The following is a 14,101-nucleotide window of genomic DNA, read 5'->3' as shown; positions in this document are numbered from 1 at the left end:
GAGGAGCCGCTGTATGACCTTTCTCCCTCTAAAGGCTCGAGAAAGAAATTGATGTCCTGGAGTTTGGAGAGTCAGCCCCAGCCGCCCCGAAGGAGAACGCCACAACCCCCAGCCCGGCCCGGCCCCCGTCTGCAAGCCCAGCCAAGGAAGAGCAAAAGTCGGATGCCTTGGTGAACTCTCAGCAGGTAAGAGGCCCCTGGAGCAGCCTGTCCTGTATTGCTCGGCCCCTTCGGGCTTGTTTCCGCTGTGTAGAGGCAACTTCCGCGCCTCTCCGTTGACAGTTTCCTAGGAGTCTGATGAATTAGTGGACAGTCAGGCCTTGGCCCCAGATGGACCCCACCCTCGGGGTTTCCTTTCTGCCGTTTTTTTTTTTTTTTCTCTTTTTCAGTTTTCTTTCTTTTTTGTGAGGGGGTGGGTGTTGTGCATTGAACCCTGGACCTGAGTCATGTTTGACAAGCACCCAACACTGGTCCACATCTTAGCCCAGTATTCATATTTTTGTTTGTTTGTTTGTTTTGGTTTTTTGAGGCAGGGTTTCTCTGTGTAGTTTTGGTGCCTGTCTTGGAACTCACTCTGTAGACCAGGCTGGCCTTGAACTCACAGAGATCTGCCTGGCTCTGCCTTCTGAGTGCCAGGATTAAAGGCGTGTGCTACCACAGCCCAGCTAGTATTCGTATTTTTAATTACTTATTTATTATAGTATCCTGGAGTACATGAATGTGCCACGGAGGCCAGAGGACCCTCTGTGGAGTCAGTTCTATCCTTCCAACCTTTATGTGGGTCCCAGGGATTGAACTGGTGTACTGACGCCAAGTGCCTTTGCCCCACGAACTGCCATCTTGCTGACCCGAGTTTTGGATCTTTTGGGACCACAGCTCACTATGTATCTCGGGCCGGCGTGGAACTGTTCTTCCTGCGTCCGCCTGGGCTAGCCTGTGCCACCACACCTAGCTGTCCACGTTGTTTCTTATTTATTTGTTGTGTGGGTGTGGTGTCTGCGCACACGTGGGTGCGTGCACATACGGAGGCCAGCACGGATGTCACGTTGGTTGATCTCAACGTTGTTGTTATTATTTTTTAAAGACTGGTGGATTGATTTTAAAGCCAGGGTCTCACTGTGTGGCCCTGGCTGTCGTAGAACTCAGAGACCCTCCTGAGTGTTGAGATTAAAGGCGTGAGAAACCACACCTGCCCATGACCCATCTGATGGAGGGAGGACCAGAGTTAGGGTCTGACTGCGGGCCACACAGCTGACCGGAGGGGCGGGGCTGGGGATGAACTCACAGCCTTGTGCATGCTGGGAAAGTGTCCTGCTGCCGCCATGGAGTCCTACCCCAGCCCTGGTCTCTTGTGGGTTCTCCTGGATTTCGGGGAGACCGAAATGATGTCGGTCTGAGTGCTGGCCCCTGCCTGTTGGGCGTGTACATCACCATGGCTCAGAAGGGAGAGCACACCTATCATCAGACAATCCCTGGGCAATGGGAGTCACACCCTTCCCCCAAAGCATCTAGGTTCCTGAGGAGGGTGGGCAGGCTTCCCAGAGGGGGTGGGTTTTGAAGGTTGAACAGGAGCTCTCAGGCACAAATTGACAGGTTTTGCTGGAGACCCCATTAGGGGCTGAGCCTGTCTCCCCACGGCTCCCAGCCCCGCAGGCCCGTTCTTCAGCTGGAGATGGAGCTTAGGTCAGTGGAGGCTGAGGGGACAGCCCTAATCCTTCTCCTCTCTCTTGCAGACCCCACTGGGCACCCCGAAAGGTAAGCTTCCAGCCGGGACTTGCGGCCTCTGGTGCCCTCTGGTGGCCAGAGGCGGGATGGCGGGTGAGTGTGGCGGGGATCAGGAAGCTGGTCCGGGCGGAGGCCCTGGGCCAACCTGCCCACTTCCACTCTCTGTGACTTTGTCCCCAGCCAGGTAGCCTCTGGCTAACACCTGTAAAATGTCACGTCTGTCATCCCAGTGCTGAGGGCGCTAAGGCGGGAGGACCTGGGCTCGCTGGCTGGCCGGCTCCGCCTAATCAGTGGGCCTCAGGGCTGGGAGGTGGCTCCGTGGTCAGGTGTGCATGCTGCTCTTCAGAGGACCTGAGTTCGGATCCCTGCACCCACGTCAGGCAGCTCACAACAGCCTGTAACTCCAGCCCAGGGGACCTGACTCCGTGAGCACCTGCGTTCACACGCACAGACAGACACATGTACACCTATTAAAATACAATCAACTGAAAAAATGCCCTGCAAGGTAGACACCGACTGCGGAAGACATGGGGTGCCAACCTCGGACTTCTACAGGCACATGCACACTCGTGTACACGCCCTCATACATATACCACACACATACTTAAAAAGTAGAGAGATAGCCAGGTGGTGGCACACAACTTTTATCCCAACACTCGGGAGGCAGAGGCAAGCAGATCTGAGTTCAAGGCCAGCCTGGGCTACATGGCAAGTTCCAAAAATGGAGATATATAAATACCATATATGTATATATATATGTACGTCTTATATATAAGTACATTTTTTTTTTTTTTTTTTTTTGGTTTTTCGAGACAGGGTTTCTCTGTGTAGCTTTGCGCCTTTCCTGGAACTCACTTGGTAGCCCAGGCTGGCCTCGAACTCACAGAGATCCGCCTGGCTCTACCTCCCGAGTGCTGGGATTAAAGGTGTGCGCCACCACCGCCCGGCCATAAGTACACTTTTTAAAAACAGAGTCTCATGTGGCCAGGCTGGCTTTAGACTCAGTGTGTAACCCAGGGTGACCCTGAACTCCGGATCCTCGGCACTGGGGATGACGGTGCCAGGGACGGGACCAGTGATTCCTGCATGTCAAGTGAGCACTCTGCCCACTGACCCCGAACACAGCCCTATTTATTCATTCATTTTTGAGAAAAGTCTCCATCTACATAGCCCAGGCTGTCCTGGAACTCACTATGTAGACCAGGCTGGCTTTGAACTTAGAGAGATCCCCTGCCTCTGGCGTGCAGCACCAGGCCAGCCTGGGTCTCTATTTCTGAGATCTCTATTGAGCCTGTGTCTCCTGCCCAGCGCTGCCGGCATGGCTGGTGATGCGGCCTTAGGACTCTCTGGCCCGATTTGCTGTTAATTATTCATAGGGAGAGTGTCTCCCAGTCTTGCTGTAGAATTAAAAATTAATAATTGAAAGAAAATCCACGCAGGCCTCTCAGGGATTTTGTGAAAGTCATTTTGGTCTGAACAGTGAGAGGTCTGTGGGGCTCAGCTGGGCTAGTGAGGGACCCTGGGCATGCACAGGGCTGGGGATGCAGGTGTGGTATTTGGGTGCAGACTCATGTGTTGGGGTCTGGGGTGCAGGTGCATATATTGGGAGTCTGGGGTACAGGTGCATGTTTTGGGAGTCTGGGGTGCAGGTGCATATATTGGGGTCTGGGGTGCAGGTGCATGTTTTGGGAGTCTGGGGTGCAGGTGAATATATTGGGGTCTGGGGTGCAGGTGCATGTTTTGGGAGTCTGGGGTGCAGGTGCATGTGTTGGGGCCTGGGGTTCAGGTGCACATTTTGGGAGTCTAGGGTGCAGGTGCATGTGTTGAGGTCTGGGGTGCAGGTGCATGTGTTGAGGTCTGGGATGCAGACTCATGTGTTGGGGTCTGGGGTGCAGGTGCATATATTGGGAGTCTGGGGTACAGGTGCATGTGTTGGGATCTGGGGTGCAGGTGCATATATTGGGGGTCTGTGGTACAGGTGCATGTGTTGGGGTCTGGGGTGCAGACTCATATTGGGGTCTGGGTGCAGGTGCATATATTGGGAGTCTGGAGTGCAGGTGCATGTGTTGGGGTCTGGGGTGCAGGTGCATATATTGGGGGTCTGGGGTGCAGGTGCATGAGTTGGGGGTCTGAGGGTGAAAGTGAATATATTGGGGTTCTGGCATGTGCAGGTGCATGTGTTGGGGGTCTGATGTTTCGAGTGAGTTAGGGAGTCTAGGGTTCCAGTACATATTCTGGAGAGTCTGGAGTGTTTAGGCCATATGTGGGTCTGGCCATGCCTGTGGACCAGGTATTTTGGGGGGTCTGGACTCATGCTCATGGAGGGACATTTTGAGGGGATCCTGTGATTCTGTCTCTGACTCCATCTTTTTCTCCACCCCGTGCCCGGTGTAGAAAATCGCATGTCCTCCACGCCGGTTCGGACTCCGGGGGGATCCACCATGATGAAGGCAGGTAGGTCAGACCCCACTCCCCACCCTGGTCTAGCTGCCATCTGAGCCTCTGTCTGGGTCCTGGAGGGTGGGGCTGACAGGGTGGCGTTCACCCAGACCGCAATACCCATCTGCTTTGCTGTGACGCACCCACCGGCCCACGCTTCTCCGAGAAGACGGGCCCAGCATGGGGGCTCTAACCCAGTGCCCAGCAGCTTCCATTCCTAACCTCAGCCTGGGGACCAGGGCTGGCATACAGGCTGCACATGTTCCCACACGCCTGAACATGCTTGTGTCACATCCTGCCTGCTCCAGGGGTCCCGGCATCACACTGACCTCACGTGGGACCTGATGTGTTCCGTATCCAAAACCCAGAAAGATTAGTTGACACCTAGTCTAGACAAAGTCCTGGGGGAGGGAGGACCACAGGAGGACTGGAATTTCTTGCTCAGGGTTCAAGTTCAGGAGGCTAGGGACGTTTCTTAATTCAGAAGGTGCCTTCAGAACTGCCGCCGCTGTGTTAATACCCGATGTGGCCCCTCCCACCCCCATATCTCTCAGCCAGTGACTTTGTACAGATCTCATGTTGCCCAAGCAAGTGGTAGGTATGTAGGTATAGAGACAAGTGATTAGCCGACCATCGGTTGTTCCCTCAACAAATGCTCATGGAGTCGGGCGTGGAAGAGGGGGCGTGGCATTCTGGTGGGTGAAGGGACCGTTCAGTTAACCGGGTGAGGAGAAGGAGGAAATGATTTTCAGGGCCCTGGGGCTGCAGGAAGGATCTCTCAGGACAGCGGGGCTTCCCACCCAGCTGCGTGCTTACCAGTGCCCTCTGGTGACTGCGTGCAGCACAGACCTAGGCCCAGGCCACCTCCGGACCAGGGAGACCATGCCGGGTCCCAGCCTGGGTGGGTGGAGTGCTGTGTGGGTCAGCAAGGGAAAGTTCTAGATGCTTCCGAAGGTGACTTCGAGAGGGCCCCACACTGCAGTGGAGCCCGGGGACCCTGTCTGGCTCAGTGTGAGGTCGGCTGGGGTGTAGATGTGGCTGCTACGGCTTGGCACCTTTCATGGCGCCCTGAGGAGGCTTGTCGGTGGGGGACATGGTCAGTGCCTGGGCAGCTGCTGGTTCATCTCATGGGGCCTGGTGGCGGTGGGGGCGCACGCCTTTACCCCAGCACGCCGGAGGCAGAGGCCCGCGGAGCTCTGAGTTCGAGGCCAGGGAGAGTCAGCAGCGCGCAGTGGGCGGCCGTGGGTTCTGAGCAGAGCACCGACTCGAACTCTTGGCGCTGGGAGCTGCGGGAGGCTGTGGCGTGGGGAAGGCCGCGTCCGGCGCCGGGGCACCGCTCCCAGGGTGACTACCATCCCCGCTCGGCTCTGCTGCTCCCCTTCTTCTTCCTTGGCTTGGCCACAGCCTGGCGGGAGGCGCCTGCGGGTGAACGGGCCGTGGGTAACCCCGTGCCTCTCGTGCCAGCCATGTACTCGGTGGAGATCACGGTGGAGAAGGACAAGGTGACCGGGGAGACCAGGGTGCTGTCCAGCACCACACTGCTCCCCCGGGACCCACTCCCTCAGGGCGTGAAAGTCTACGAGGACGAGACGAAAGGTATGAGAAGCCGCCGGCTACAGGGGCACCCAGCAGAGCCTGGGTCCCCGCCCAGCCCTGTCGCCCGCCGTGCTGAGCACGGAGGTGGAATCTAGAGGCAGGTTCAGCAAAGCTCATACCTGCCGCCCAGAGAGCGGGGTGAGGAGGGAGCCGCTCAGAGACCCGCAGCTGCACAGCCAGGGAAGCGGGCGCCCCGGTAGGAGCCACGGCTGGTGCAAAGGCCCTGGGGTACGCAGAGGGGGATACTGAAAGAGGAAGGACTGTGAGCCACAGGGGAGAAGAGACCGTGCCCGGAAGGCTACTGGGCGGCCTGGCTGGAGGGGTGCTGGGGGGTTTGGAGAGATCGGATTTTCATGAGTCTGTGGTGCCGGAGACAGAGATCAAGGCCTCCAGAACGCTAGAGAAGGCTAAGGACTCAGGCAGCTCCGAACCCTCCCGGCATTCTGGGCGGGGCTCCACGCTGGCCTCGCCCCCAGCCCCTCACTGGGGATTCTAGGCGGGGCTCCATCCCTGACCACGCCCCCAGCCCCTCGCTGGGGGATTCTAGGCGGGGCTCCACATCGACCACGCCCCCAGCCCTTCACTGGGGGATTCTGGGCGGGGCTCCACCCTGACCACGCTCCCAGCCCTTCACTGGGGGATTCTGGGCGGGGCTCCACCCTGACCACGCCCCCAGCCCCTCACTGGGGAGTCTAGGCGGGGCTCCACATTGACCACGCCCCCAGCCCTTCACGGGGGGGATTCTGGGCGGGGCTCCACCCTGACCACGCCCCCAGCCGTCCTGTTGGATTCTAAGCTGTTATTTCCAGTTTTTCTGGGTGGTTTTAGAGGTGTTTTCCAGGTCTATGCTGTGGGGAAGTCGTCTTGAGGAAGCCAGGGTCCATCTAATCAGAGATGATTTTACCAGGACCCATAAAGTCAAACTGGTCCCCACCCCATCCTCTTTTTAAGAAATAAATACGTATCCCGTAATTCTGCTTTTTACAGTCTGTGTTTTATGAGGGTTGGTCCTTGGTGTACAATACTTTACCTGCTTTCAGAGCATTATCCCAAAGGAAGCCACCATCACCCATGCATCTACTTCCTGTCTCAGGATGGGACTGTTTTGAGCATTTCCCATCATGGAGTCCCACACTGTGTGACCTTTTGTGTCTGGGTTTCTCTCTGAGCAGTGTCCTGAGGGTCCCTCCACGCTATGATGTGTCAGAGCCTCGCTCCTTTTCATGGCTGCGTGATACTCCAGCATGTGGAGCGACCGTGCTGTGCGTGTTTGGTACCGGGCTTGTTTTTGTGTGAACACACGCCCGTGTCTCGGGCGTGACTGGAGTAGGGCTTGCTGGCCCCGATGGATGTGACTCCGTTTGTGAAGGACACTGAGTCTGGTATCTCTTGTTGCTCTGTTCCACTCCCAAAGTGGCTGCACACATCTCACCCTCTGCCATTCCACCATCTCTGCGGTCTCTCTGGGGACCCAGAACCAGCTCGACTGGACCCCGGTTGCTTAGCAACAGCAGGGGATCTGTTTCTTTGGAGACTGGTGGAGTCTCATCTCAAGAGCCCAGGCCCATGGGAGAAATTTGACCCCACCCTGTTCACCCCAATATCACCAGGAGGCCAGACACGGGGGCTCCTCCTCCCGGGGTGGGAAGCTGACGTCTGGGGGTGGTAGCCCTGACCCTTCCCTGGATCCCTGGGGCCACTCTATCTCCTCCCCTGCCGTCTAGGATTCCGGAGGAGTTTGCCAGGCTGAAGCCCGGGTGTGTTTTGGGGCTGTAGACAGTCGATCCCCTCGGTGAGGAGACACTGTCTTACGTAGTGACAGCCGGGTCTGCCAGTGCACACCTACCATCCCAGCACTCAGGAAGCTGAGGCCAGGAGAAGTGCTGCTACCTGGCTCTTGAGCTTGTGGCAATCCTCCTGCCTCAGTCTCCCTGAGCTCTGGAACGGCAGGCGTGCACCACAAGAGCTGACTGTCACAGTGGGCGTCTTCCACAGCCTCCCAGCTCTGCCCTTGCGTCCCCCAGCTAACTCTCTCTGTGTGTCCCCACACAGTGGTGCATGCCGTGGACGGCATCGCTGAGAACGGAATCCAGCCGCTAAGCTCCTCCGAGGTGGACGAACTCATTCACAAGGCCGATGAGGTCACACTGAGCGAGGCGGGGTCCACAGCTGGACCAGCAGAGCCTCGGGGACTCACAGAGGAGGCCACCAGGACCACACCTTCAAGGAGGGAGATCACAGGAGTTGAGGCTCAGCCCGGAGAGGCCACATCAGGCCCGCCAGGCATCCAGCCCGGTCAGGAGCCCCCGGTTACCATGGTCTTCATGGGTTATCAGAATGTGGAAGACGAAGCTGAGACCAAGAAGGTGCTGGGCCTCCAGGACACCATCAAGGCCGAGCTGGTGGTGATCAAAGACGCCGCCACCCCCAGGGAGCCCGCGCCACTCAACGGCAGTGCGGCTGAACTCCCAGACGCCAAGGAAGAGAACCAGACGGGGCCCTCGGCCACCCCCAGCGACGCCCAGGATCTTGACATGAAGAAGCCTCGCTGTAGATGCTGCTCTGTCATGTGAGCCGTCGGGGCGCCCAAGTCCCCGATCCCCGTCCTACGCTTCACACTCCGCCCAGCAGCCCGGCCCTCCCCGGCGCCTGCCCACCCTCACCCTCCGCCTCACAGGCCCCAGACACACGTGTGGTCCCTATGCACCTCGAGTCGAGGGTGGGGGGTGCTCTGCCCGTCACCACACTCCACACTCACCCGAACCTCTGAGCTGTGCATCTTCCCTTGGTGAGAGACAGGCCGACCCATCTCAGATCCCCTAAGAATGGGGACCCCCCACTCCAGGTCACAGCAGGTTTACACAGGCGCTTACGCCCATCGTGGTCTCAGCCTGGTGTCCCCTTGCCACCCCAGGCCAGCCTGTCTGTGCCTTATTGCTATTTTTGGGGAGTCTCCGAGGGGACCAAAAGAGAGGGTCTCCCTGGCCAGTGCGTCAGTGGCCTCATGCGGGCAGGCGGGGTGAGGCCACACTTCTTTGGAGACTCAAAGTCTCCAAGTCCTAGGGTGGAGGACGGGCACCTGTGGATTCCCCCCAGTAAGTAGCGGAGCTCACAATGGGGGTAGCCCCTCACTGGGGATGGAAACATCACCCCCAAGATGGGGTCATTGTTGGCAAGGCCCCAAGTCAGCCACTCCCTGTCCTGGGTCCCCCCTACCATGCACACACTGGGCCCTTCTTCCTGGTGCTAATTTTGGGACCCTTGGAGTCACCTCTGCCCTCTTTAGTTGGCTTGGACCAGGGTCCTGGGTTTCCCACATACCCTGTACCCCAGAAGTCGGGGGTACGTCTGCCAGCGCTGCGGAGCCTAGCATTTCTAGGCAGGTTTAGGTTGCCCCACACACGCCTTGGGTGGGAGTGAGGGAATCCCCCCTCTGCCGCCTGGCTGGACAGGAACCGTGGCAGGGGGACACCCACCTGTGGGCAGGCGGCAGCAGCCGCTTTGGTCCCAGAGGCGCTGCCCTGCACGCAGGCGCTGGTTCAGCAGGCGCAGGTTCAGCCTGCTCCGCCCTCGCTGGCCTCGGAGGACCACGCCCCGTCCACGTCCCTTCCTTGGGACTCCAGCCTGGTGTGTAGGGTGCAGGACCACCTGTGGGGCCCTGTCACCACCCGCAGCTGCAGTAGGGCACGCAGAGGCCACGGAGTCTGCGTCCTGTCCTTCCTGTGGCCTGGAGGAGAGGCGCTCTTCCCCGAGGGGTGGCCCGTGGCCACGGCCATGGTCACGGCGCCCCTACCTCTTCCTCCTCTGAGTCTGCCTGAGTCCCTGGAACCCTGAGCCTCAGCTGAAGTGCCCTTGCTGCCCTTTCTGCTTTTGATGTGTGACGAGGCCCCACCCCTCACTCCCATGTTCTTGACTTTCCCAGAGAAACAAATTAAAAAGAAAAAGTGTGCAAATGTGCAGAGCCAGGCCGACGTAGTTCTTGGGTTTCATCTGGGCGGGAAGGGGTGCGGCCATTGGGCGAGGAGGGCGGCCTCCCGGCGGTGGAGCCATAAAAAGCCAGGCCCAGCAGGGCACGGGAGAACGCCTATCCTCTGTGGCCACTGCACCCCTCAGGGCGAACCCCTCACTGTGGATCTTCCCCAGGACTCTGCGGCACCCGGACAGGTGAGGGCCAGCTGTGGGCAGCCACCCCGAGGGCTTCGGTCTTCCCATCCGCCACACCCATGTCCTTGGGCTGCGAGGTCGGGGATAGAGAGGTCCCCGCAGACACTCCCAGCTCTGAGCTAGGTCCTCAGGCACAGTGGAGACCCCATTTCTTTCTGTGGTATTTGGGAAATTTTTCTCCTTTGGCCTCAGTCTGTATAGAAGAGCTGGCTGGGAGCCCTGTGTCCCCAGCATACTGGGTTTTCCAGGCTTGAGTAAAGTCTAATCCAAGCTGGCCTCAGACTCGCAGCCATCCTCCTGCTTCGGTTTCCTGAGTGCGGAGATGTCAGGTGTCTGGGTTCAAGCTGGGGCCCCTTTGAGACTCAGTTTCCCTGTGAAAGGTGGTTTGTGCCTGAGTTGTGGGGAGAGGGTTACTGATTCAGATCCCACCTGACCTGTGGGATTGGATGTGCCCCCCATTTCAACGTCCACTTCTGCTAAACGGGTGGAGGGGTCCGAAGGGGCACCCCACACCCTGGCTTTGACCCTCTCCACAGTACTGTGGGGTAGATGGGCTCTGTTATCACGTCCATCAAGTCCCCTTGGAGTCACAGCTGGGACTACTCACTGGCAGGAAGAAAAGCCAGCCCTGGGGGCAGGTCGGGAATCCCAGCACTGTGTCCTCGGGTCCCAGGACCATGGGCTGCCCCTTGGACCCCGAGGGGGATGGTGGGTGCCTTGGCCATCGCCAGCTTCTCATTGGGACTGGGTGTAAGCCTCACCTGTCTGGCCAGTGCTCCTGGGCATTTATTTTATTTGTTTATTTTTGAGTTTTGGAGACAGTGTCTCACTCTGTAGCCAAGACTGGCCTCAGACTAATAGCAATCCCACGGCCTCAGCCTCCTGAGTGAGAGCTGGGATGACAGGCCTGTTTCTCTGTACCTGGTTTCGCTGGGTATTTCAGAAGGCTTCATATTTCATGGGAACTTTGGTGTGAGTAAGACCTGGAGAATTCCCATTTCCTGGATGAGAAAACAAGGTTCAGAGGTTTGGGCTGGATACAGCTCGATGCCCCGCTGACCCTCCCAGAGAACAGCGACCTGAGACCTACACCCTGAGTTTCACAATTCCAGCCATGGCGCATTCGAGGCTGGAAACAGCCACATGTGTCCTTCATTCTCGCTACATCAAAGGGGGGCGTCCACTGGAAGAGACAGACGTGCAAAGGGGTCCCACAAGCCAGCCCAGGCTTGGGGTTCAGTCTCCTCATTCCACGGGAGCAACAGGCTTTTGTGCGACCCTGGGCAGGGGTAGCCCTCCATCAGCAGGACTGAGAAAGGTGGGGTAGCCAGGCAGAGGCTCAGTTCCGGCTCTGTGGGGCCAAGGCCCGCAGCGGGCACGGTGCCCGCCCTTGTCGGCCCGAGTATCGTTTTTCTGTCTTCTCTGGACTTTGTTTCCCGTGTCTGGGTGGGGACGGGGAGGAGGGGCACACCTGCTCCCGGGTGAGGCTTCTGTCCCCTTGGCAACATGTGGCCAGGGCGGAGCCCAGGGGGCCTCCCTGCAGAGGACAGAGCCTGAGGCTGGGAGGCCGCCTGGGCACCTGGAGCTGGCAGGTGAGGCTGGGGAAGCAGGGAGGCCAGAGTGGGGAGAGAGGAGGAGCTCTTTGCCGTGTGCCAACTCGCAGAGTTGGCTCATCTACAGGGAGCCCCTGGAAATCCCCCTTCGACCCCCCAGTCTATACCTCCACCACCCTTGGCCCTGGCTGGGGCCCATGTTGTCGTCCTGGATCTGAGAACATGCTGTCTCCTGCTAACCCAAACTAACTCCTGGGCCTATGTGGATAGGACTCTCATCTGCACCCCAAACACCAGAACCCTAAACCCCAGATCACCGAGAAAGAGACTAGAACCACAGACACCCTCATAGCCAGAGTCTCTGAGACCCCATGGATTCAGGGCCTGATGTGAAGAAAATGCAGGAGCCATGGTCTGTCTCCTGTTCAGGCTCAGGCCGGTTTAGGGTATAGGATCAGAGGTCAGTCTTGGAGTGGTTTCCCCAGAACCAGCTATCCAGGCAACAAGAAGGCCACAGCTGGCCCTGAGGGACAGGACAGAGGACTCCTAAGGACACCACCCTACTGCGTGACCTACTGCCCCACCGAGGAGCCTTTGCCCTGTGGGAAGGAGGCCAGAGTCTGCAGGTGTGCCCGCAGGGACCATAAAGCCAGTTTCTATGGGGAGTCACAGTTCCAGGGTGCGGCCGGGTGGAGCAGGCTTCCTGGAAGAGGAGGTCATAGTTGGGAAAGAACGGGCTTTGAAAAGCATTCCACCATCTCTGTGTGTGAACTTCCAGCTTTACCTCTGTTCCCTCCGGGGCAGAGACAAAACTGACCCCCTTGTCCTCGTCCTCTGGGCCCTGAATAGAACATTGATGTGTGAGGTAATTGATGGACAAGGACCAACAACAGACCCCTGTGGGGAGCTGGAGGTCTTCAAGGGGCCCTTTGTCCCCACCACGGCTTCTGCAGACTGGCCACCAACTCCCCTCTCCCCAGCTCTATGTACTGGCCCTTAGGAGACCCTAAGACCCCTGCTGGATTTGGGGTTTCGTTGATCAGATCTACAGCCACTATGAATCAGCTATTGAGTGCTTACTGAATGCCAGGCACCGGGAGCTAAATTAGGTTTTGTTGTTGCTGCTGATATTGTTTTTGTTTTTTGAGACAGGGTCTCTCTATGTAGCCCTGGCTGGCCTAGAACTCACAGAGATCCTCCAGCCTCTGTATCCCAAGTGCCAGGGTTAAAGGAGTGGGCCAGTACACCCAGCAGAACTCCGATTTATAGCCCCTTGGCAAGACCAGCCCATAACAGAAAGGGTTGAATCCTGACCCAGAGCTCACCCTCTGACCTGAATCACTGGAAAAGAATGAGGCCCCCACCCTAGGGAGGGATGACATCCTTCTCTAGAGGTCATGTCTGTCTGTCCATGACGAGGGCCATAAAATACCGTGTACACATCGGTCAGCGCACAAAGGTGGATGCACGACAGCTCTGGGGTAGAGGAGGGGAGACAGCACCCAGGGACAGCTGCGTTCATTGACAGTCTTTATTTTATCTTTATTTATTTATTTGTTTATTTATTTTTGATTTTTCGAGACAGGATTTCTCTGTGTAGTTTTGTTGCCTGTCCTGGATCTCGCTCTGTAGCCCAGGCTGGCCTTGAACTCACAGAGATCCACCTGCCTCTGCCTCCCGAGTGCTGGGATTAAAGGCGTGCGCCACCACCGCCAGTCTTTATTAAGTGCTTGCTGTATGAATTAGAAATATCCACTCACATGGCCGGGCAGTGGTGGCGCACGCCTTTAATCCCAGCACTCGGGAGGCAGAGGCAGGCGGATCTCTGTGAGTTCGAGGCCAGCCTGGTCTACAAAGTGAGTTCCAGGAAAGGCGCAAAACTACAGAGAAACCCTGTCTCGAAAAACCAAAAAAAAAAAAAAAAAAAAAAAAAAATCCACTCACACAGAATCACCCCATTCTCCGAGGCACTGTGAAGGAGAGCAGCACAGGGATTGCCCTCCACAGGAGGATTGCTAGGAGTGCTAGAAAAGCCTGGCTAAGGACAGGGCTCAGGGGTGGAGCCCCGCCCAGAATCCCCCAGTGAGAGGCTGGGGGCGTGGTCAGGGTGGAGCCCCGCCCAGAATCCCCCAGTGAGGGGCTGGGGGCGTGGTCAGGGTGGAGCCCCGCCTAGAATCCCCCAGTGAGGGGCTGGGGGCGTGGTCAGGGTGGAGCCCCGCCCAGAATCCCAGTGAGGGGCTGGGGGCGTGGTCAGGGTGGAGCCCCGCCTAGAATCCCCCAGGGAGGGGCTGGGGCTCAGGTCACCTGTGCACACTGAGCTTGGTGACCCCTGGACTGTGCAGTCGGGTTGTGGCCTTGAGCACTGAGCGCAGCTGCAGACTCCAGGAGACTGAGGAAACAAAAGGGAGAGCAGGTGTGAGCGCCAGGGAAGGAGCTGGGGGAGGCTGAACCCCAGGTACCAGGTCAGGTGGTCTACCGCTCTGAGCCCAGCCCAGGTCCAGGGACAAGGTCCAAGGCACTCCCAATTCTTCTTGGTTTTGTGGTGCTGAGGCAGGTGCTGTGGAGATGGTACCAGGTGCTCTTTGGGGCAGAGATCCCAGGTGTGTAAGCTGGGGAATGGACTTT

The 14,101-nt window shown here is 58.0% G+C and overlaps 1 protein-coding gene across 2 annotated transcripts; it reads left to right on the top strand.

The window, feature by feature from the left end:
* The first annotated feature begins 29 nt into the window (after positions 1 to 29).
* On the top strand, positions 30 to 9,703 carry Palm (paralemmin). Of its 2 annotated transcripts, XM_059252002.1 has the most exons (5): positions 30 to 185; positions 1,733 to 1,754; positions 4,119 to 4,178; positions 5,628 to 5,759; positions 7,812 to 9,703. In XM_059252002.1, the coding sequence occupies exons 3-5, from the start codon at positions 4,127 to 4,129 to the stop codon at positions 8,330 to 8,332; spliced, it is 705 nt and encodes a 234-aa protein (XP_059107985.1). In that variant the 5' UTR covers positions 30 to 185; positions 1,733 to 1,754; positions 4,119 to 4,126; the 3' UTR covers positions 8,333 to 9,703. The 2 variants fall into 2 exon arrangements, with proteins under 2 accessions (XP_059107985.1, XP_059107986.1); XM_059252003.1 differs by lacking the exon at positions 5,628 to 5,759.
* The last annotated feature ends 4,398 nt before the right edge of the window (positions 9,704 to 14,101 follow it).

The sequence above is a fragment of the Peromyscus eremicus genome, unplaced genomic scaffold (assembly GCF_949786415.1).
Source record: "Peromyscus eremicus unplaced genomic scaffold, PerEre_H2_v1 PerEre#2#chr22_unloc_1, whole genome shotgun sequence".
Classification (NCBI taxonomy): Eukaryota; Metazoa; Chordata; class Mammalia; order Rodentia; family Cricetidae; genus Peromyscus; species Peromyscus eremicus.
This window is presented reverse-complemented; position numbering and strand designations above follow the sequence as displayed.